We start from the raw sequence: 21,930 nt of genomic DNA on the forward strand, positions 1-21,930 counted from the left end.
CATCCATCAGTCCTCAGTTTGTTCTCAGCATTCAAGAGTCTCATGGTTTGCTTCCCTCCCTCTCCCCAACTATTTTTCCGCTTTTCCTCCCCCATGGTCCTCCATTAAGTTCCTCCTAATCCACCTATACATGCAAACGTATGGTANATAAGTTCCTTATAGATTTTGGATACTAGTCCTTTATCTGGTATGTTATTTGCAACTATCTTTTCCCATTCCGTCAGTTGCCTATTAGTTTTATGGATTGTTTCCTTTGCCGTGCAGAAGCTTTTAATCTTGATGAGGTCCCAATAGTTCATTTTTGCTCTTGATTCCCTTACCTTCGGGGGTGTGTCAAGTAAGGAATTGCTGTGGTTGAGGTCAAGGAGGTTGTTTCCTGCTTTCTCCTCTAGGGTTCTGATGGTTTCCTGTCTCACATTCAGGTCTTTTATCCATTTTGAGTTTATTTTTATGTATGGTGTGAGAAAATGATCTAGTTTTATTCTTCTGCATGTTGCTATCCAGTTCTCCCAGCACCATCTGTTAAAGAGGTTGTCTTTTTTCCATTGGGTACTCTTTCCCGCTTTGTCAAAGATAAGTTGGCCATACACTTGTGGGTCCAGTTCTGAGTTTTGTATTCTATTCCATTGGTCTATGTGTCTGTTTTTGTGCCAATACCATACTGTCTTGATGATGACAGCTTTGTAGTAGAGGCTAAAGTCTGGGATGGTGATGCCTCCTGTTTTGGCTTTCGTCTTCAATATTACTTTGGCTATTCGGTTTTTTTTGTGGTTCCATACAAAATTTAGGGTAGTTCTAGCTTTGAGAGGACTGCTGGTACAGTCTTGATTGGGATTCCATTGAATGTGTAGATTGCTTTTGGTATTAATGACATTTTAACAGTATTTATTCTGATTCATGAGCATGGAATGTTTTTCCATTTCTTTGTGTTTTCTTCAATTTCCTTCATAAGTTTTCTATAGTTTTCATCATACAGGTCTCCTATATCTGTGGTTAGGTTTATTCCTAGGTATTTTATGGTTTTTTTGTGCAATTGTGAATGGGATCAGTGTCTTGATTTCTCTTTCTGTTGCTTCATTGTTGGTGTATAAGAATGCGACCTATTTCTGTACATTGATTTTGTACCCTGCAACATTGCCAAATTCATGGATCAGTTCTAGTAGGCTTCTGGTGGAGTCTGTCGGGTTTTCTATGTAGAATATCCTGTCGTCTGTGAAAAGTGAAAGTTTGACTTCTCTTTGCCAATTCTGATGCCTTTTATTTCCTTTTGTTGTCTGATGGCTGATGCTAGGACTTCCAGCACTGTGTTAAACAACAGTGGTGAGAGTGGACATCCCTGTCGTGTTCCTGATCTCAGGGGGAAAGCTCTCAGTTTTTCCCCGTTGAGGATGATGTTAGCTGAGGGCTTCTCATAGATGGTTTTTATGATGTTTAAGTACGTTCTTTCTATCCTGACTTTCTTGAGGGTCGTTATTAAGAAGGGATGCTGTATTTTGTCAAATGCTTTCTGTATCTTTTGACAGGATCATATGGCTTTTATCTTTTCTTTTGTTAATGACAACATCACACTTTTAATGCCACACATTATCACACTGCACTGCCGCACACTGCACACTGCCTCTGGTTTGCCCTGCCCACTTAGCTTCTAGGTCTTAGCATATGCTTTTCATAGAGTAATGATTTCCCATTACTCTTGTCTGATGGCTAATTCCTGTAGGTCTTCAGGGCTTTTCTCAAGTGTTACCTTTTCCAGGAATCCTTCCCTGATGCCCATAGCCTGGTTAGATGTTCTTCCTTTGTTCCATCATGCTTGGTTTTGTCCTGCATAGCAATTGTGTTTTTGCTGTATAGAATTTATCTGCTTGTCTACTGGTTAGAACTAGAGCATCTGACAGAGAGATTATGTTTTTAATTTCTGTTCCTCTAGGCCCTAGAGTGTAACAGTTTTAAAATATACTGCTGAGATCCTTTAGATGTTTTCAATTTTTTTTTTCTTTTTTGCTCTTCTTGGTGCCCTCCCACCGCTGCATTATACCATCCGTATCCTTTCCTTCTCCATTAAAAAAAAAAAAAAAAATATATATATATATATGTATTCACCCAAAATATTATTTAATTAAAGAAAATGATCTATGTTTGAATGAGAGGAGAAAAATAAGGAAGGAATGGGAAAAAGAAAGGGAGGGAGAAAAGGAATTATAGAGAAAGAAAGATGAAAGAATGTCTTTTAAACACTAGCACAGTGCCTAAAACATTGGGAGAAATACAGTTGATTAATCAGTTCCAACTTGGCTTTGATAGAGTGACACTGAAATGCGCAGCATGACTAACCCAACATGCTAGTTTGTTCCCCTTTTCTTCAGTATACCACAGGTTTTGAGTTTTTTTAAAATACTAAATATTTTTTAGCACACTGCTTATTCTGCTAGAAGTTCCCTGTTCTTCCTTTCTAAGAAGTACTTAATAAATCTTAATGGAATTAATTTATGGGATTGAATTTGATTTGATAAAATGATTTGTTGTTGTTACAACACAGCTTCTGGGTCCTAAAAGGTCAACTTTTTGGGTACAACTCTCCTATGAATTTACTTTATAAGCCAGAGGGGAAAAGAGTAATTTTCAATTAGTCTATTTTGGATTTATTGATGAACCATAATGTATATTTACTAGGCTAACTCATGAAACTACTAACACTTGTTCGACTAATTTTATAATTATTTTCAACCTGATGTAATGTTTTTCTTTTTCAGCTTGTGAAACTTTGTATCGCAATGATTGATACCGGAAAGGCCTTTTGTGTTGCAAATAAACAGTTCATGAATGGGATTCGAGACCTGGCACAATATTCTAGTAATGATGCTGTAGTTGAGGTTAGTATTATTAAAATTAGTTAATATAATAAATGCAACAAGGTATTAAAGACTGATGCCTGCATTTATTTACCTTATTAGTGGTTATAGTGGTAAAATTAGAAACGGAAACGCTATCACCTATTGATCTTATTTTGTATAATCCTGTTTTCTAGTTAGAAGTTGATGGATGATTTGCATTGTGAATATAAGCTTACTTCTCTTAGGTGAGCTAAATCCTCTAAGGAGGGCCTACTCAGGGAGAGGTGGGTTATGTTCACTAATAGGAGCTTAATAGGGGCAAGCAGAGAGCATTAAACCTTAAAAATAACATCTAACTATGTGTATGGGGCTGCATAAGAAAGTTTTTTTTTTTTTTTTTAGATCTACTGGAAATAATTTTTTTTTTTTTTACAAATAGTTTATTGTCAAATTAGTTTCCACATAACACTCAGTGCTCATCCCCACAAGTGTCCTCCTCCATGCCCATCCCCCATCCCCCCTACATCCATCAGTCCTCAGTTTTTGTCAGCATTCCAGAGTCTCTCATGGTTTGCCTCTCCCTTTCCCCCACCATTTCCCCCCTTCTTCTCCCCCTTGTTCCTCAGTTAAGTTCCTCCTAATCCTCCTATACGTGCAAACATAATGATATTTGTCCTTCTCTGCCTGACTTATTTCGCTCAGCATAACACCCTCAAGGTCCATCCATGTTGCTACACATGGCCAGATTTCATTGTTTCTCATTGCCATGTAGTATTCCATGGTATAGATAAACCACATCTTCTTGATCCTTTCATCTGTTGATGGACACTTAGGCTTGCATAAGAAAGTTCTTGTCAGCTCACTACTCTGGGTTATTAGATCCCTTCCTATACTCTGCGGTATTATGATATTTCTTCCATGAGGAATAATATCTGGTTAGGTAATGGGTGTGCTTGGATGATTATTTCACTCATGGATGTCTAAATGTGCAGTCTTGATACACTTTAGGTTTATATGTGCCATTTCTATTGGTTATCATACTCCTATTGATATGACAGTATTAATTCTTTGACTGTTCTAGGGTTTTATGTCACTTACCACATGTAGACTTGTCCTCTTTGCAGAGAATGCCCATGAGGAAATGCCATGTAATTGTCCTTGGAAGTAAATGTCATTGTTTACAATGTAACTTTATCTTTCTCTCAGAAATGCTGAAGTAACATTTTTCTTAGCTATTTTAGTGGCTTTTCAATGACTTGGTTTTCTTTTGATTTCTTTCATAGACAAGTTTAACCAAGTTTTCTGACAGTCTTCAAGAAATGATAAATTTTCACACAGTAAGTGTCAGCAAGTAGGTGTTACTCTGACCATGTTAATATTTAGTACATTTCTTGAGTGGCACTATTTTACAGAAGTACTTAAGTTGTAATTCAGTAACTTTGAATTGCCAGTTTTTTAGTTGCGTGGATGTAACGTGTGTTTATGAGAGAGATTTTATTTCTCGTTCTAACGTGGTGAACTTAATATCATTGAAGTATATACCCATAAAGTTATATTTTTGGTTAAGTTATGCCTTTGGGTGTTCTTAAGGAATTATTTTAAGAATGACAGAGTAAAAGTCATCATTCTAAATTTAGCGATTTCTTTTAAGATACTTACAAATATATCCTCTTTGTTTTATTGGTTGCCAGTATTAAAGATCATTGTATTCTTTGGGCTATTTATATGTGTCTTTAGGATTGAGGGCATTTATCCTTCAAGAATGAGGTATACCTTTAGAATGTCAGGAAATTTCTTTATTAATTTTAAAAAACTTTATTGAAAATGTGGTAGCTTATAAGTTATACACTTCTTAAAAATTTTTTTAAATGTTTTTATTTTTGAGAGAGAGAGCAGGGAACTGAGCCATCCAGGTGCCCCATATACACTTCTTTTTAAAATAAAAATTTTTTATTGAGATATAATTGACATTAGTTTCATGTATACAGTGATTCCATGTTATGATTCTGTATTTCTATATGTTGCAAAATGATTACCACAATAAGTTCAGTTAACATGTGTCCCTGTACATGGTTACAATTTATTTTTCTTGTAATGAGAATTTTCAAGACCCACTCTCCTACCTACTTTCAAATATGCAATACAGTATTATTAACTATAGTCATCATGCTGTATGTTACGTCCCTAAAACCTATTCATTGAATATTTTATAGAAATTTATAGCCTTTGACCCCCTTCACCTGCTATCTCTGCATCAGACAGCCACCAGTCTGTTCTCTATATCCTTGAGCTGTTTTTTTTGTTGTTGTTGTTATTTTTCAATTTCTTTTCTTTTCTTTTCTTTTCTTTTTTTTTTTAGGACAGTGGTAGCAGGAGAGGGGTGGAGGGGGAGAGAGGGAACCTTAGCAGGCTCTATGCTCAGTGTGGAGCCTGACGTGGGGCTCGATCTCATAACCATGAGGTCATGACCTGAACTGAAATCAAGAGTCGGATACTTAACTGACTGAGCCATCCAGGTGCCCTTATTTTTTAAATTTTACATCTGAGTGCAATCATACACCATTTTTCTTTTTCTGTCGACTTATTTTGCTTAGCATAATGCCTGCAAGGTCTATCCGTGTTGTTGCAAATGGCAGGAGTTCATTATTTTTTATAGCTGAGTAGTATTCGTGTGTGTGTGTGTGTGTGTGTGTGTGTGTGTGTGTGTGTGTGTGTGTATTACATCTTTATCCATTCATCCATTGATGTATATTCAGGTTGTTTCCCTATCTTAGCTATTATAAATAATGCTTCAGTGAACATGGGAAGTGCATGTATCTTTTCAAATTAGTGTTTTCACCTTTTTTCTGATGATTCCTAGAAGTGGAATTGCTGGATCATATGGTAGTTTGAATTTTAATTTTTTGAGGAATTTCCGTACTGTTCTCCACAGTGGCTGCACCAGTTTGCATTGGCACCAACAGTGTACAAGTGTTTTGTATTCTCTGTGTCCTTGCCAACATTTGTTATTTCTTGTTTTTTGGGGTTTTTTTCCTTTGTCTTTTTGATAATGGCCATTCTAACAGGTATGAGGTAATGTCTCTTTGCATTTTGATTTACATTTCCCTGATGATTAGTGATGTAGAACATCTTTTCATGTTTTTGTTAGCCAGCTCTAGGTTTTCTTTGGAAATGTATATTCGGACCATCTGCTCATTTTTTAATGTTGAGTTGTATGAGGTCCTTTCTGCCTGCCTGATATTAACCCCTTATCAAATATATGATTTGCAAATATTTTCTGCCATTCAGTAGATGCTTTTTCACTTTGTTGTTGGTTTCCTTTGCAATGCAGAGACTTTTTAGTTTGGTGTAGTCCCACTTGTTTATTTTCCCTTTTGTTGCCTTTATTTTGGTATCAAATCCAAAAAATCATCGCCATGACAGATATCAAGGAGCTTGCTGCCTGGGTTTTCTTCTAGGAGCTTTATGGGCTCTGGTCTTATGTTCAAGTCTTTAATCTATTTTGAGTTAATTTTTGTGTTATGTGTTTCTTAAAAAATTTTTTAAAAGCTTAACATATATGGATGTGACATAATTATTTAATGCTTCAGAATTATCAACACTTATATTCTTTATATAATCTGCCAATATTTGGTTCTTAGTCTATTTGACTTTCCTACTTTTTTGTTTTTTTGGTGAAATTAAGGATAAAGTTATCTGATAATATTTATTTTAATGGTACTTCAGATTTTAGCTGTTTGAAAATTAGCATGTGCAAGTATCTGCTTCCTTTCCCAATTTCAGTTCTGTTGAGTGTATATCCAGGTGTGGAATTACTGGTTCATATGATACTTCTGTACTACTTCCTTCTTGAGGTAACACTAAACTGTTTTTCACAGAGCCTGTACCATTTTACATTTCCACCAGCAATGTATGAGTGTTCCGGTTTTTCATATCCTTGTAAACATTTATTATTTTCCATTTTTTTGATCATAGCTGTCCTAGTAGGTTGAAGTAGTGTTTCCTTGTGGTTTTGATTTGCATTTCTCCAATGCTTAATCCAGTTGAGCATGTTTTCATGTGTTTATTGGCTATTTGTGTATCTTCTGTCATTGTTACCATTGTGGCTATTCAAGTCCTTTGCCCATTTTTAAATTGGAATTTTAAAAATTGAATTCTTTGTATATTTTGGAAATTAACTCTTATCAGATAAATATGTAAATATTTTCTCCCATTCTATAGGTTGTCTTTTCATTTTCTTGAGAATGTCTTCTGATGCACAGAAGTTAATTTTGATGAAATTCAGTTTATCTGCTTTTTCTTCTGTTGCTCCTGCTTTTGGAGGCATACCTAAAAGTTCATCACCAAATCCCACATCATAAAGATTTATCCCTTTGTTTTCTTCCAAGACTTTTTTTTAGCTTTTTAAAAAAAAACACCTAATCTCTACACACATCGTGGAGTTCAAACTTACAACCCCAGGATAAAAGCCAGCATGGCACCCCTCTTTTAAGCATTTTATGGTTTTAGCTCTAATATTTTGCACCAATTTGTTTTTTTAATGACTTCTTATTCTCTTTTTTACCTTCTAGTGTATTTATATGCCAGTATATAGTATGTTTGATTTCTTTTTAAATCAAGTGATCATTTGGATTTAAACTTCTTAAAAAAATGTAATAGAGTATGAGTTAATTTTGGGGGGATAAATGCTATTGATTTGAAATTGACATAAGAAGTTAAATGTTTTCTACATAATATACTATCTTTTGTAATGGTCTTGTTTCTGATATTTTCTTTAAATCAGTAAGTCTTATATTATTACTTTATATAAGAATACCTTGGCTCTTTGTTAGATTTTTAAATGTGACAATTATGGTTAAGATAAACATTTGGTAAATAAATTGTTTAATGTGTATTGGTAGCTTTCTTGTCAACAAATCTTCAAAGTAATAATTACTTTCCGTTTTCAGTTTATTGCTTTATATGAAGGGAATAATAGAATTTGCCATGCCTATGTGTAAAAGTGTCATGAGGAACAATATGTGAAAGTAGACTCTGGAGAGTGACACTTCTTTCTTTACTATATCATTTGACATACACTCGGGAAAACAAGCCACCTAGGATATTTCTGACAGAAAGGTTTTAATACAGTGAGTTGGTTACAAAAGTGTTGGAAGAGTTAGAGGAATAAGAAAAGGTGGTGCCATCTAGAGATTAGTAAAGATGGGAAGTGCTGTGCCCCCGGGGCCGGAGGAACAACCAGGAAACTGGGGTTCCTCAGAGCTCCTAAGTACTGCACTGGTGAGGACACAGCCATGTTACCTGGCCAGGAAGCCAGGAGCTGGCCTTCCTGTGGCTGCTGCAGAGCCAAGGAGCCTGTAGTCCCAGTGAAACTGCCCAGATTGGTCACAGATGCTGCTCAAGATGGGTGTGGCTCACAGTTGATCACTGATGGTTGTGTCAGAACAGCAGAAAACAATAGTAGCTTCCTTTATGTCCTGCCTTTTAATCTATCATTGGCTTACATTGGTAGAACCTAACCTCTTTGTTTGCAAGGAGGCCTAGGAAATACACTTTGCAGATTTCTAGCACCTGGCGATATAGAGGAGGAGCCCGTGAAAGGGTGATGTGGTGATGAAAGCCAACAATTAACCAGCAGCACATCAACCATAAAGGCTATAATTTCAACATATTTTTGGCAGGCAAATTATTGTGTAACTTAATGAGTTTTATCCTTTAAGTTTTTATATGACTTTTCTTTTTTCCATATTCTCCATATCCAGCATATTAGCAAAATCATACCCCAAATCCAACTAACAGTAGTTTCTCTGCCATCTCCAAGTCTAAACTCCTACCACCTTTTGTTTAGGATTATATCATAGCCTTCCAACTCGTGTTTCTGCTTCTCTTCTTGCCCTTCTACAATGAATTCTGTACACGGGAGTGAGGAAGAACTTTAAAAATATAAATTAATTTACAACATGCCACTATTCTAGCTTTCCATCACACTCAGAATAAAATCCTAAACATGGCCTACCAAGCCTTATGATCAGACTTCTGCTGATAGCTGCTTGATCTAATCTCTGTTTGCTGCCTGGCTGTAGCCACATGGACTCTTCGCTGTTCTGTGGCATATCTAGTAATTCTTATCTTAGGGCCTTTGCACTTGCTATCTATTCTGGGCAGAATATTCATGTGTGGCAATTTTCCTTAAAGCGTTCATTCTCTTCCTGCATATCTCCCTCACTTTATTTCGGTCACTACCTTGACCACCCTGTCATCACTTTATGTCATTTTACTCTGTCACTTACAACCCCTCCTCCCCACATACATGATATACACATATATGCCCTGTTCCTTAAATGTATGTATGTACTTAATTTATTGTCTGAGTTCCATGACTGCAGGCACTTTGTTATATTAATTTCTGCTATTACCACCTAGAAGATTTCTGGTAGAAACTACTTTTGCAGAGTTTAGGAGACCAAGGTTATGAACTTAAGAAAATTTGTGGGGTTTTTTTATAGTCATTAAATGAATAAAAATTTGTTAAATCAGTGACAGCACATATGAAATAGATAATTAGAAGTATTTAATGTTTTAAACATTTTTCTTTTATTGTTTCTGGCACCTGAAAATATCAGGATCTCTGTTTCCACAAATATATGTTGCTTTAAAAAGACGCTTTACAAACCAATAGGAGATCACTCTTTGCCTGTCAGCATAGAGGACTTAAGGCTGTAGGTTGGTGAGCGTGTGCATGTTTATATATATATATATATATATATATATATATATATATACACTGTATATGTATATATAGAGAACCCTTTGTGTTATGTCCAGATGTCCGGTGCCTTTCTAATTTTATTCCCATATTTTTAATAGCATCTCAGAAATTTTTCTAATAGAAGTATGAAATTGTAAGACCTTGCTTTACTATCTTTTAATTTCCTTTCCTTTTATAGTTGCTATGCTGTCTGTTTTACCTGGCCTTGTTGTTTCTTGTTAACAAACACTTTTAATTTTTCCCAGTAGAAGTGACTCATGTGTATTTGAACCAGAATTCTTCTATTTGAGACAGATATATTTCCTCCATCATAATAACTGTATTCTTCACAGTTTGACCAGTGAGGACAGATCTCTTATTTACTGTTACATCCCTAGTACTTGCAATATTCTTATCTTGGAGAGGTCATTTAATTTGACTAAGCTTTGTGCTCCTCCTTTGTAAAAATGAATGGGTTTTACTAAATGACTTTTACTTATAAACATTCTAGGATTACACAACATTATTTATTATAAGATTTATATGTGATCTCAGAGCTGTTTGTTGAAATGTGGTAAAAGCCTGGTTACATAAATGCTTTATTTTAGTATTCTTTACAATGAAATTTTAATTACATAGCATTACAGGGCAAGGAGGCTTTGTAGGACAAGACAAACTGCTTTCTAAAATGTAGTAAATACTGCAATCTGCTTATATTCTATAGCAGATCATAATACTCAGATTTTGGTGTATCCGTTTGTGTCAGAATAAGAAGCTGGCTCTTCTACAGATGTATTTATGAGTAAATTAATGGTTTTAAATAAATGTTTGAAATAACAGAGCCATTTGGGTTTTTAGCCAAGTAAGATTAAACATAGATTGGGATTAGATTATCTGGTCATTTAAAAATTTTTTTGGATTCTTTGTGATTTATTTCTTCTCTAAAAATGGATATTATTGTTCCTTATTCCTTATAGAACGAGAATTTCCTAGGTTTGTTCTCTAACTCAGAGGTCTTTATAAGGTGCCAGCTCATGGCTTTTTCAGAGCAGGTCATGCGTGATGCATTCTGTTCCATGCTGGAGTTGGCTTGAATACGGACTTTTCTGGAACATAGAGATTTCTGTAACTTCACCTATGACTCTTTGGATTCTAATTTGCTGTTGGCGTAAAGAAGTTGGAATTTTTATTTGACTGTTATTTTTGCTGTATGAAGCTTTAAGGTTGAATTGCTGCATAAATTCTATAAAATGTGTAACCCTTTTGTTTTATTTTTTTCTAAGTTTGATTTTCCATATTACAGCTGTCCACTCATTCACTCAACAGGTGGTTTCATGAAAATTTCACATCCTATCTGGGTGTTGGTGGAAAAGGTTTAAATTTTTAAAGTGGAATTATGTTATAATAATTAATAAGTACTTAATAAATAAATAATTTCTTTTTAATAGAATTATGTTAAAATAAAACATAGTATTGGGGGAGGTATTACATATTGAATGTGTACAACATTTCTAAATATTTAAAAAATATTTTAATGAGAAAATTGAGCTAGTTTCCATGAACATTACTTTTTAACAAAATAGGTCTTATTGTGAAACAATTTCAAGCAATTCCTGATCAAGATTTTAAAATTGTTGATCTTTTCAAATTCTTGGCCATTGTCATTGATAAGAATGTTATTTGCATAAGTAGTCATATTAGTGAAAAGCAAGTGAGTATTTGTTGCCCTTTCCTCCTGATTGACAGGAGTTTAGTTATTGTTCTTTCCTCCTGATTGGTAGGACCTTCTCTATCCCATGTCATCAGAATTTAGATAATCCTGTCTCTTTAAATTGTACTTTAAAGGAGCAGTCATTCATTTTTGTTTCTTTCATCGACAAAAATAATGCTTAAATTTTCTAAGATAAACTGAATACTTTTAGAAAATTTTTTTTACTGTTTACATATTTTTGGGTGTGGAAGGGCAGAGAGAGAGCAAGACACAGAATCCGAAGCAAGCTCCAGGCTCTGAGCTGTCAGCACAGAGCCTGACATGGGGCTCAAACCCATGAACTGTGAGATCATGACCTGAGCTGAAGTTGGATGCTTAACTGACTAAGCCACTTAGGTGCCCCAAACTGAATAGATTTTGAGTAAAATAATGATGAATCTTTTCTGCGGATACACAGAAGTTGGTCTTCCTACTTCTTTCTTTAACTCACTTGTAATAATTATCTTTGTGGATCTAGATTATAGCACTGACTCCCTAATGACTCATTCTCAGCCTCTCCTTTCCAACATAGTGAATCCACACAGTTTGTCATTGCATGTTAATTGTCAGATATATTAAGCATTGCTTGAAATAAATTTGTCGGATTGCACAATGCTACTTTAGCCATATCTAAAGTCAATAACTAGTATTAAACAAATCTGTAAGTTGAGATGTATTCCTCCTAAACTTTCTGAATTCTGCTTTTTAAAATTATTTTATTGTTTTTAATGTTTATTCATTTTTGAGAGAGAGAGAGAGCACAGGCAGGTGAGAGGCAGAGAAGGAAACACAGAATCCAAAGCAGGCTCCAGGCTCCAGGCTGTCAGCATAGAGCCTGATCTGGGGCTCAAACCCATAAACCATGAGATCATGAGCTGAGCTGAAGCCAGATGCTTAACTGACTGAGCCACCCCGGTGCCCCCTGAATTCTGCTTTTAACTTCCTAAGGCATAGTTCTTCCTTTGGATAGCCGGTACCTTTTTGTGTGAAACAGCAGAGAGATAATTCTCATATCCTTTCTTTATAAAAAGCTGAAAATGGATGAAACTAAATGTTTTGAATACTTTGTTTAGATTCATGCATTATTTTGATAACATTTAATTTGGAATTCATATCTTCATGCAGAATTTTATATGAGAGATCTTTTGTGAAATAATGTATTACTAGATCTTCAGAGTTTTCCAAATGAATTTTTAGTGCAAATTTATATCTTGCTGTCATTGTGACTAAACTATTGGTATGCAGCATTAAACTGTCTCCATAATAGATCTTTTTTGTTTGTTTTAAAGTTTGCTTCTAGCATTTTGAGTATATTATCTGTAGGAGTTTGTTTTGGTGCTTTGCAAAAACAATCAGTGGCTTTCCAAGATAATCTTTTATTCAGATATTTCAACTAATGCTATTAACTAGAACACAGTTATTACCATGTAGAACCATTACTCAGCAATAAAAAACTTTTTGGATGAAGTTTTCTTTTGGGTTAGTGATTATTGATTATTGCTGTGTTTATCTGGCATGTCATCAAATGCATCTGTTAATTATGTTACTCAAATATGGTACAATTTTTTAAAGTTTATTTATTTTGAGAGAGCGAGAGAGAGCCAGGGAGGGGCAGAGAGAGGAAGAGAGAATCCCAAGCAGGCTCTGCACTGTCAACACAGAGCCTGATGCGGGGCTAGAACTCATGAACTGTGAGATCATGACCTGAGCCAAAATCAAGAGTCTGACACTTAACTGACTCAGCTACCCAGGTGCCCCTCAAATGTGGTACATTTTTTATTTCCTTTGCCTCTTTGGAAATTAGAAAGTTTTGGCATTCTCCCTGCAGGCTAATATATTGTGCAATTTTGCACTTGTATGAGGCATTCTGCCTCTAGCTCTTAATTGGGTAACCTTGTAACTAGCTTTCTTTTTTAGTTAGTTAGTTAGTTTATTTATTTATTTAGAGAACCAGTGGAGGAGGGGCAGAGAAAGAGGGGGACAGAGGATTTGAAGCAGGCTTTGTGCTGACAGCAGGGAACCAGATGTGGGGCTTGAACTTACAAATCATGAGATCATGACCTGAGCCAAAGTTGGACCCTTAACCGACTGAGCCACCCACACATCCCTGTAACTAGTTTCTTAATCTGATATTTTTGTAACAAATATAAAAAAAGAACTTTCTCTTTTAAAAAAATTATTTTTTAATGTTTATTTCTCTTTGAAAGAGAGAGAGATAGAGCAGAAGCAGGGGAAGGGCAGAGAGAGAGAGAAAGACAGACAAACAGACAGAATCCTAAGCAGGCTCCAGGCTCTGAGTTATTAGTGTAGAGCCCGATGTGGGGCTCTAACCCGCGAACTGTGAGATCATGACCTGAGCTGAAGTTGGACACATAACTGACTGAGTCACCCAGGTGCCCCCAAGAACTTTGTTTCTTCTTTTTTGTGTTTGTAGAAGTTTAGAGTACAAATCTTTTTCTGTATTAAACTGACATTTTATGTTGAAGTCCTGTATGATTTGCTCCTACCATTGCTTCATTTAATAACTTTGATATAAAAAGATAGGTCAAAGAGAATTTGGACCATTGTGTTTGTATTCTGAATGTAATGACTTTCCAGCAGTATTTAATGAAAAATATGTCTGTTATAGTAAGGAAACAACAATCAGTAGAAAGCAAATCTATTTAAGTATGAAAATGAAACCATATGTGTCTTAAGGTTCAGAAATTGGTATGTGTATATATAATTTTCTGCATTCCTAAATATTTTAAAATGTATTGAAAGATAAAATGAAACAGTAAATAGGAAATAGTAGTTCATTTTAGTTAATTCAACAAATGTTACTCTTACGTATGATCAGAAAATCAAATTTTCAAAATGTTTTTTGAAATCTGCAAATGCCTACAATGCTCATTTAAATGATTATGTGCATTTATTTTTTTATCTTGATTTCAAGTGTTTGGTTTTTTTAGAGAGAGAGAGAAGGCACAAGTGAGAGAGGAATAAAGAGAGAGAAAGAGAGAGAATCCCAGGGGAGACAAAAAGAGAGAAAGTAGGGCTTACCTGATGTGGTGCTCGAACTCATGAATTGTGGGATCATGACCTGAGCTGAGGTCAGATGCTTTACAGCTGAGCCACCCACGTACTCTCAAAGTTTTTATTTAAATTCCAGTTAGTTAACATACAGTGTAATATTAGTTTCAGGAGTATAATTTAGTGATTCATCACTTATCTGTAACACCTAGTGCTCATCACAACAGATTATGTACATTTAATTTCATCTTCAGAAATAAATGTTTTTTAATAATTAGAAATAAAACAGTGAAATTTTGTAAAGAATCAGAGTTTGGCTAATTAACATCAAAAGCCAATAATAAATAACTACCAAAAGTTACTAACAGTCAAAAAAGAATCAATTGCATTCTAATAGAAATACCTCTTAACAAATGATGATGCTAACAAAACAACCATACACATATCTTATTAGTAGGAGAATGTAAAAGATGAGAACAATAGCAAAAATTTGTGAAAATAAGAGCCAAAGAAAGGTGAAATATTTGACAATGTATACTAAGGAAAGAAGTGATGACAAACAGATTGTGACTAAACTAGTTTTGGATGATTAAAATGGTAATGCCAGGGGGATCATTATATAGTTTTGCCAAAGTAATAATTTCTGCATTTAAATACTTCACAAGGTAAGTTAGACAGATAGTATTAAATACAGTTTTAGCAAACTAATTCATTTTAGCAGTTAATTTCTTTTAAAAAATTTTAATTAAAATTTTTTATTTATTTATTTTGAGAGATAGAAAGAGAGAGAGTGAGCAGGGCAGAAAGAGAGAATCCCAAGCAGGCTCCACACTGTCCACTCAGAGCTGGACTCAGGGTTTGAACCCACAAACCACAAGATCATGACCTTGGCTGAAATCAAGAGTTAGAAGATTTGGATGCTTAACCTACTGAGCCACCCAGGTGCCCCAGCAGTTGTTAATTTCTGAATGGTTGTACCAAATCGTTTACAATTTCTTAAATCACTATAAAAACGTACATAAACACATTAATATCTTATATATGACTGTTGACAACTTATCATTTATCTCTGTTTAATAAGCACCCCAAAATTTAGTGACTTAAAACAACAACTATCATGTGTTTGGGCAGGTTTGGGGAGGCCAGCTTGTCTCTACTCCAGTTGGTGTTGGCCGAGTGGCTTGTATGTGGCTGCAGAATCCACCATGTCTGGTATCTCAGCTGGTGTGGCTAGAATGGGTGAGGTTGGCCAGGTTTCTCTTGTCCTTTGGAGTCTGTCATTCTCCCAGGACTTCTCTCTTATAATGTGGTGTCTCTACAGGAGGGTAGTTTGACATCTTTTTTTGTTTTTTGATTTTTTTTAATTTTAGAAAGAAGAGAGAACATGAGTAGGGGAGATGGGCAGAGAGAGAGAATTCCAAGCAGGCTCCTCACTCAGCATGGACCCTGATGAGGGGCTCTGTCCCACAACCCTGGGATCATGACCCGAGCTGAAATCAGGAGTCAGTCACTTAACTGACTGAACCACATTGGTGCTCCAGGTAGTCAGACTTCTTAATGTGGTAGCTGGCTTTCAAGTGACTGAAATCAGTAGGTGTAAGACCTCTTAAGGGCTTCGCCTGGAAGTCACATAGGATCACTTTTGGTACATTCTTTTGATCAAAGCAAGATACAGGGCTATACCAAATTCAAGGTAAAGGGTAATAAACTCTACCTCTTGGTGGGAGAGTACCATGTACATGGAGGGATGAGAGGAATTATTGGTGGCCTTCTATATAGACAGTCTTATCTTTCAACACACCAATAATGTGTGCCATAACCCAAGTGTTGGGAACCTTTACAATAGAAAGAGATTTTTATTTATATCATCTGGAGTATAGCATTAGAATTTTAAAAATTTCTCTAGGTGATTCTGAGATGTAGTAAAGTTTGAGAACCACTACTTTAAGTCAGTGATTCTCAGGGCTCTTGGGTGGCTTAGTTGGTTAGGCATCTGACTCTTGATCTCATGGTTTGTGAGATTGAAACTGCTCTGGGCTCTGCTGGTAGCAGGGAGCCTGCTTGGGCTTCTCTGTCTTCCTCTCTCTGCCCCTCCCCCACTCAAGTGAAGGCACGTTCCGCACTCACTCTCTCTCAAAAATAAACATTAAAACAAAACCCCAAAACCCAGCGATTCTCAAGTTGTGGCCCATGGATCAACAGCATCAGCCTCACCTGGGGACTTGTTAGAACTTAAGCTTCTCAGAGTTTATCCGGACCTACTGAACCAGCAACTCTGAGGCCAGGAGCCAGCAATCTGTGTTTGAACAAAGCCTTCCAAGCGGTTCTAAGGTACTCTAAAGTTTGAGAACCACTGTTGTAGAGCAGGGGTTGGCAGATTTTGGCTTGAAGGCCAAATCTAGCTCATCCTTCACCTCCCCACCCCCTTTGCATTTAAAGTTTCATTGGAACACATATTCATTTGTTTCTGCATTGTCTGTGGCTGCTTTTGCACTACAACAACAGACTAGTTGTGACAGGGACCACATGGCCCACAAGCCTAAAATACTGTCTAGTCCTTTACAGAAAAATGTGCTGACCTCTGCACTAAAGGACTACTCTATTTTTGTCCACTTACCGGGACTATATCTGTCATGTTACCCACTGAAGAGAGGCCTCTTTCTGCTTTAGTGAAAGTGATTTAGTGGCTTTAGCTACCTTGAGTTCTTATCAGTGCAGTGGTAGTGGATGAACCAAGGCTGCAACCCAGACTAGTTAAAATCAGAATCTCTGGGAGTAAGAAGCAGCCATCAGTAATTTTCAAAGGTCCTCAGGTCATTCCAGTGTGCAGCACAGTTTGAAAAGCATTGTATTGCTTCCCCCAAATAAGCTACTTGGAAATCCTGGTAAATGCAGGCTCTGATTCTGTAAGTCTGGCCTGTTTTTGGAAATTCTTTTCTAACAAAGCACCCAGGTGATAGGAATAATGTGGGTTCACACCTGGGAAACTTTAAATGTACTGATTCCTGAGTCTCACTTGTGTTTCTAATGATCTCAGCGTCAGCGTATTTAAAAGTCCCCGGGTTATTCTAATGTGCAACCAACTTAACCTGTCATTGTGGTTTTATCATATCATTCCATGTTTTCTGGTGTAGAAATAAAAGAGAAGACCTGAGATGTACTTAATTCTGAGGTTAAAACAAGTTTTTTGGTCTAAAACCTAGGTAAAGTTTTTGGGTGGTCAGTGGATACTTTGGATAAGATCTGGGTCAGAATCCTCAACTAGGGAAGATAGTAGAGCTCAACACAAAGGAAATGGGGAAATCAAATCAAACTTAGGAAAGAGTCTTGCAAACTTCATTTGGTGCCTGGCTTCTAGGTAGTGGTGCTACTTTAGATTGGTCTTGACAAGGCTACTTTTATTTTAGTTCCTGATCCTTTCAAATCTTTTTATAGCTTTTTACTTTCAGCATATGAAAAGAAATGCTGTGAATTCTCTCTCAAGCAGAGTTTCGATTAGTGACTTGGGAAATGAGACTAACTGAGGCAGTTCTAGGTAACAGTTCACCACAGAAAAAGTGGTAGTGAGCTGTTCTGTGGCTGGATGGCTTGAGATTGGCAGGTAGGGGACAGCTTTTTACTTAGTTGCTTTTGCATTAACAATATAATTTTCACTGTAAAAGAAGTGTTGAAAATGTGTAGCCTAGATTATTGGCAATTTCCTAAAATACTTCTTATTCTAGTCAAACATATAAAAGTTAGTTTAGGTAAGCATACAGTATGGTGAGTGTTCATATATGTAAACCTCCATGAAACTGTCAACTTAATTTAATGAACATAACAGTCACACCCCAAAAGTTTTCCTTTGCTACTTTATAATTCTATTTGCTGCCTTCTTATTTCTAGATGTTCACTGATCTGCTCTCTACCATTATTATTTAGTTGGATTTTCTATACGTCCTTGTAAACTGAATCAGTGTAATTATTTTGAGACTCATTTGTGTTGTGTTTAATAGCAATTCGTTCCTGGGGTGCCAGGGTGGCTCAGTTGGTTGAGCATCTGACTTTGGCTTAGGTCATGATCTTGCAGTTTGTGAGTTCAAGCCTTACATTGGGTTTTCTGCTGTCAGTCTGTCAGCGCTGAGTCCGCTTTGAATCCTCTATCCCTCTCTCTGCCCCTCGCCTGTTTATGCTCTCCCCAAAATACATAAATATTAATACTAAACAAAACAACAATTTGTTCCTTTTTTATTGCTTAAGTGTTTTGCATTGTATGGATTTTTTCATAATTTGTTTATCCAGTCACCTGTTGATGGATGTATTAGTTATCTATTGCCATATAGTGGATTACCCCAAAATATACTGGCTTAAAACAATAAACATCTGGTTTCTGGGCCAGGAATTTTTAGAGACTTAGCTGGGTGGCTCTGGCTCAGAGTCTTCTATGAGATTGCTATTAAGATGTTGACTGGGCCACAGTCAGTTGAAAGCTTTACTGGGTGGGACTGGAGGATCCGATTCCCAGATAGGGCTTGTGCATAGCTGTTGTGTCCAGGCCTCAATTCCTCCCCATGGAGCCTCATCCCTGGGCTGCTTGAGTGTCCGTAGTACATGGACCCAAACAAGGCATCCAAGAGCAAGGGCAAAGAAAAGGCTACAATACTTTTCATGACTTAGTCTTAGAAGGCCTACATTGTCACTCACTCCATATTACCATTTGTTAGAAGTCAGTCATTATGACTAGTCTACTCTCAAGGTGAGAAGAATCAAGCTCCATTTCTGAAGGGAGGAGTGTCAAAGAATTTGTGGACATATTTTAAAGCTGCCACAAAGAACATTTGAGTTGTTTCTGTGATTTGGCTATTACAAATAAAGCTGCTTATAAAAATATATATAAAAGTTTATATAGGTATATGCATTTATTTCTCTTGTGTAAATAGCCAGGAGTGTCTAGTTCATACATAAGGTAGGATTATGTTTAACTTTTTACAAAACTGTGTGTATAGTGAAGACTACAAAACATTGCTAAGAAAAATTAAGGAAAGAAAAAAGAACTTATTATTTTTGTTTACAAAAATGTTAATATTCACATGTTAAATTTCTAAAAATTTTTAAAAATGTTTTTATTTTCAGATACATTTAGACTTACAGAAAGAACAGTTATAGAAATAGTACAGAGTATCCATAAACCTTTAAGTTTCTGAAAATTTCTAACTTCAAAGCAATTAAAGAAAGCCTCCCAAAATTTAGAAGTCGTTTCCCAAAGTTGACTGTATCCTTTTCCAGCAGCCATGTATGAGAGTTCTAGTTGCTTCACTTGATCAACAACTCTTGGTATGGTCACTCTTTTTAAATTCATCATGGTTTAATTTGTATTTTCTTTTTTTTTTTTTTTTTAAGTTTATCTTGAGAGAGAGAGCGCCTGCGAGCAAGCAAAGGGCCAAGAGAGAATCCCCAAGCAGGCTCTGTGCTATCAGCACAGAGCACAATGTGGGGCTCGATCTATCAAACTGTGAGATCATGACTTGAGCCAAAATCAAGAGTTGGAGGCCCAACTGACTGATCCATCCAGGCACCCCTAACTTGTATTTTATTAATAGCTAATAATGCTGACATGTTTTTGTGTGTTTATTTTCTGTCAGTGTATCCTCTTTGGTGAAATGTCAGCTCTATGCCCATTAAACTTTTTTGGATTACTTATTATTACTTAGTTATGAGTTTTTTCTGTATTCAGATATGTCTTTTGCCATCTAAATATTTTGCAGATACTTTCTTTCAGGCTTTGGCTTGTCTCTTCCACTTTTATAACAGTATCTTTTGAAGAGCAGTAGCTTTTAATTTTGATTACATCAGTTTGTTAACTTTTTCCTTTTATGGTTTTCTTTTTGTGTTCTGACAAGAAATGTTTGCCTAGTTTATAGTTAGATTTGTGATCCATTCTGAGTTAATTTTTCTAGATGTTTGCATGGTAAGGGTCAAAGTTGATTCTTTTTTCTAGGATGTGGCTCTTCAGTTGTTTGTTGTAACACCATTTGCTCAAAAAAATTTTCTCTATTGGCACCTTTTTGAAGGCAGCTGTGTTCACCACTATACCACCACTGGTGCACTGTTGGTACCTTTTGTCTAAAAAAAAAAAAAATGCATGGATCATTTTGGGGCTTTATCTTGTTTCATTGATCTTTTTGCCTGTGTTTATTCTAATACCACAATTGCCTTGATTACTGTAGCTTTCATAGTAAGTCTTGAAATCGGGTAGTGTAGGTATTCCAGCTTTCTTCCTTTTTTGCAAAATTGGCTTGGCTATTCTAGGTCTTTTACATTTTCATAGAAATTTTAGAATCAGATTTTCAGCTTCTACAGAAAGCCTTACTAGGATTTGGAGTGGGACTGTATTGAATGTATAGATCCATTTGGTGAGAATGGACATCTTACTAATATTGGGTCTTCGAATCAATGAACGAAGTATATATCTCCATTTACAATTTATTAATTGTTTTCCTTAATTTCTCTTTGTAATGTTTTGTAGTCTTCACTGTACAAGTCTTACATATGTATTGTCAAATGTATCCCTAAGCATTTCCTATTTAAAAATTTTTTTTAATTAGTTTGTTTATTTTGAGAGAGAGAGTGAGCATGAGTGGGGTAGGGGCAGAGAGAGAGGGAGAGCACAGAACCTGACACGGACCTTGAACCCACAAACCATGAGATCGTGACCTGAGTTGAGATCAAGAGACAGATGCTTAACTGACTGGGCTGCCTGAGTGCCCTAACATTTCCTATTTTTTGATGCTACTGTAAATTATATATTTTTTGTAGTGTTTATTTTTGAGAGAGAGAGTGTAAGTAGGGGGAAGGGCAGAGAGAAAGGTGAGGGGGACAGAGAATTTGAAGCGGGTTCAGTGCTGACAGCAGGGAGCCCAGTGTGGGGCTCGAACTCACAAACTGCAAGATCATGACCTGAGCCGAAGCTGGACGCTTAACCAACTGAACCACCCACCCAGACTTTTTTAAAGTTACTTTCTACATTGTGCTGGTATATAGAAGTATCACTGATTTTTGTATATTGACTTTGTTCCTGTGGCCTTGCTAATGTACACTTATTAGTTCTGATAGACTTTTCTGTAAATTTCATACTATTATCTCAATTACATCATCTGTGGATAAAGGTAGTTTTGTATTCTACCTTTCTAATATTTCCCCCTTTTTTCATTTTTCTTGCTTGATTGCCTTGCTAGGATCTCTAGTAGAATGTTGAATAGAAGTGATGAGACCAGACATTCTTGCCTTGTTCTTGAGAGTTGCCATTAAGAAGCCTTTCATCACAGAATATTTAGCTGTAGGTTTTTCGTATGTGCTTTTTATTAGTTTGAGGAAGTTCCCTTCTATTCCTGGATTCCTGAGAATTTTTGTCAGGAATGGATGTTGAATTTTGTCAAATGCTTTTTGGTATCTATTAAGTCATATAGTTTTCTGTTTTAGTTTGTTATGGTAAATTATATTCATTGACTTTTGAATATTAAATCAATCTTGCATTCTTAGAATAAATCCCAGTTATCATGGCATATTGTTCTTTTTATATGTTATTTTATATCATTGTTACATACTAAAAA

At 36.0% G+C, this 21,930-nt stretch overlaps 1 protein-coding gene across 3 annotated transcripts in view; it reads left to right on the plus strand.

Moving 5' to 3' along the window:
- ACAP2 (ArfGAP with coiled-coil, ankyrin repeat and PH domains 2) overlaps positions 1–21,930 on the plus strand; it is a 147,749-nt gene that overhangs the window by 60,048 nt on the left and 65,771 nt on the right. For 2 of the 3 annotated variants that reach the window (XM_077754352.1, XM_077754350.1), the window contains exons 3-4: positions 2,751–2,870; positions 4,115–4,168. In XM_077754352.1, coding sequence (XP_077610478.1) covers positions 2,751–2,870; positions 4,115–4,168 — 174 coding nt within the window. The remainder of the gene's footprint in view (positions 1–2,750; positions 2,871–4,114; positions 4,169–21,930) is intronic. The other variant, XM_077754351.1, reaches the window with a different exon arrangement.

This window comes from Crocuta crocuta, unplaced genomic scaffold (genome assembly GCF_008692635.1).
Source record: "Crocuta crocuta isolate KB4526 unplaced genomic scaffold, BGI_CrCroc_1.0 scaffold70, whole genome shotgun sequence".
In the NCBI taxonomy this organism is placed as follows: domain Eukaryota; kingdom Metazoa; phylum Chordata; class Mammalia; order Carnivora; family Hyaenidae; genus Crocuta; species Crocuta crocuta.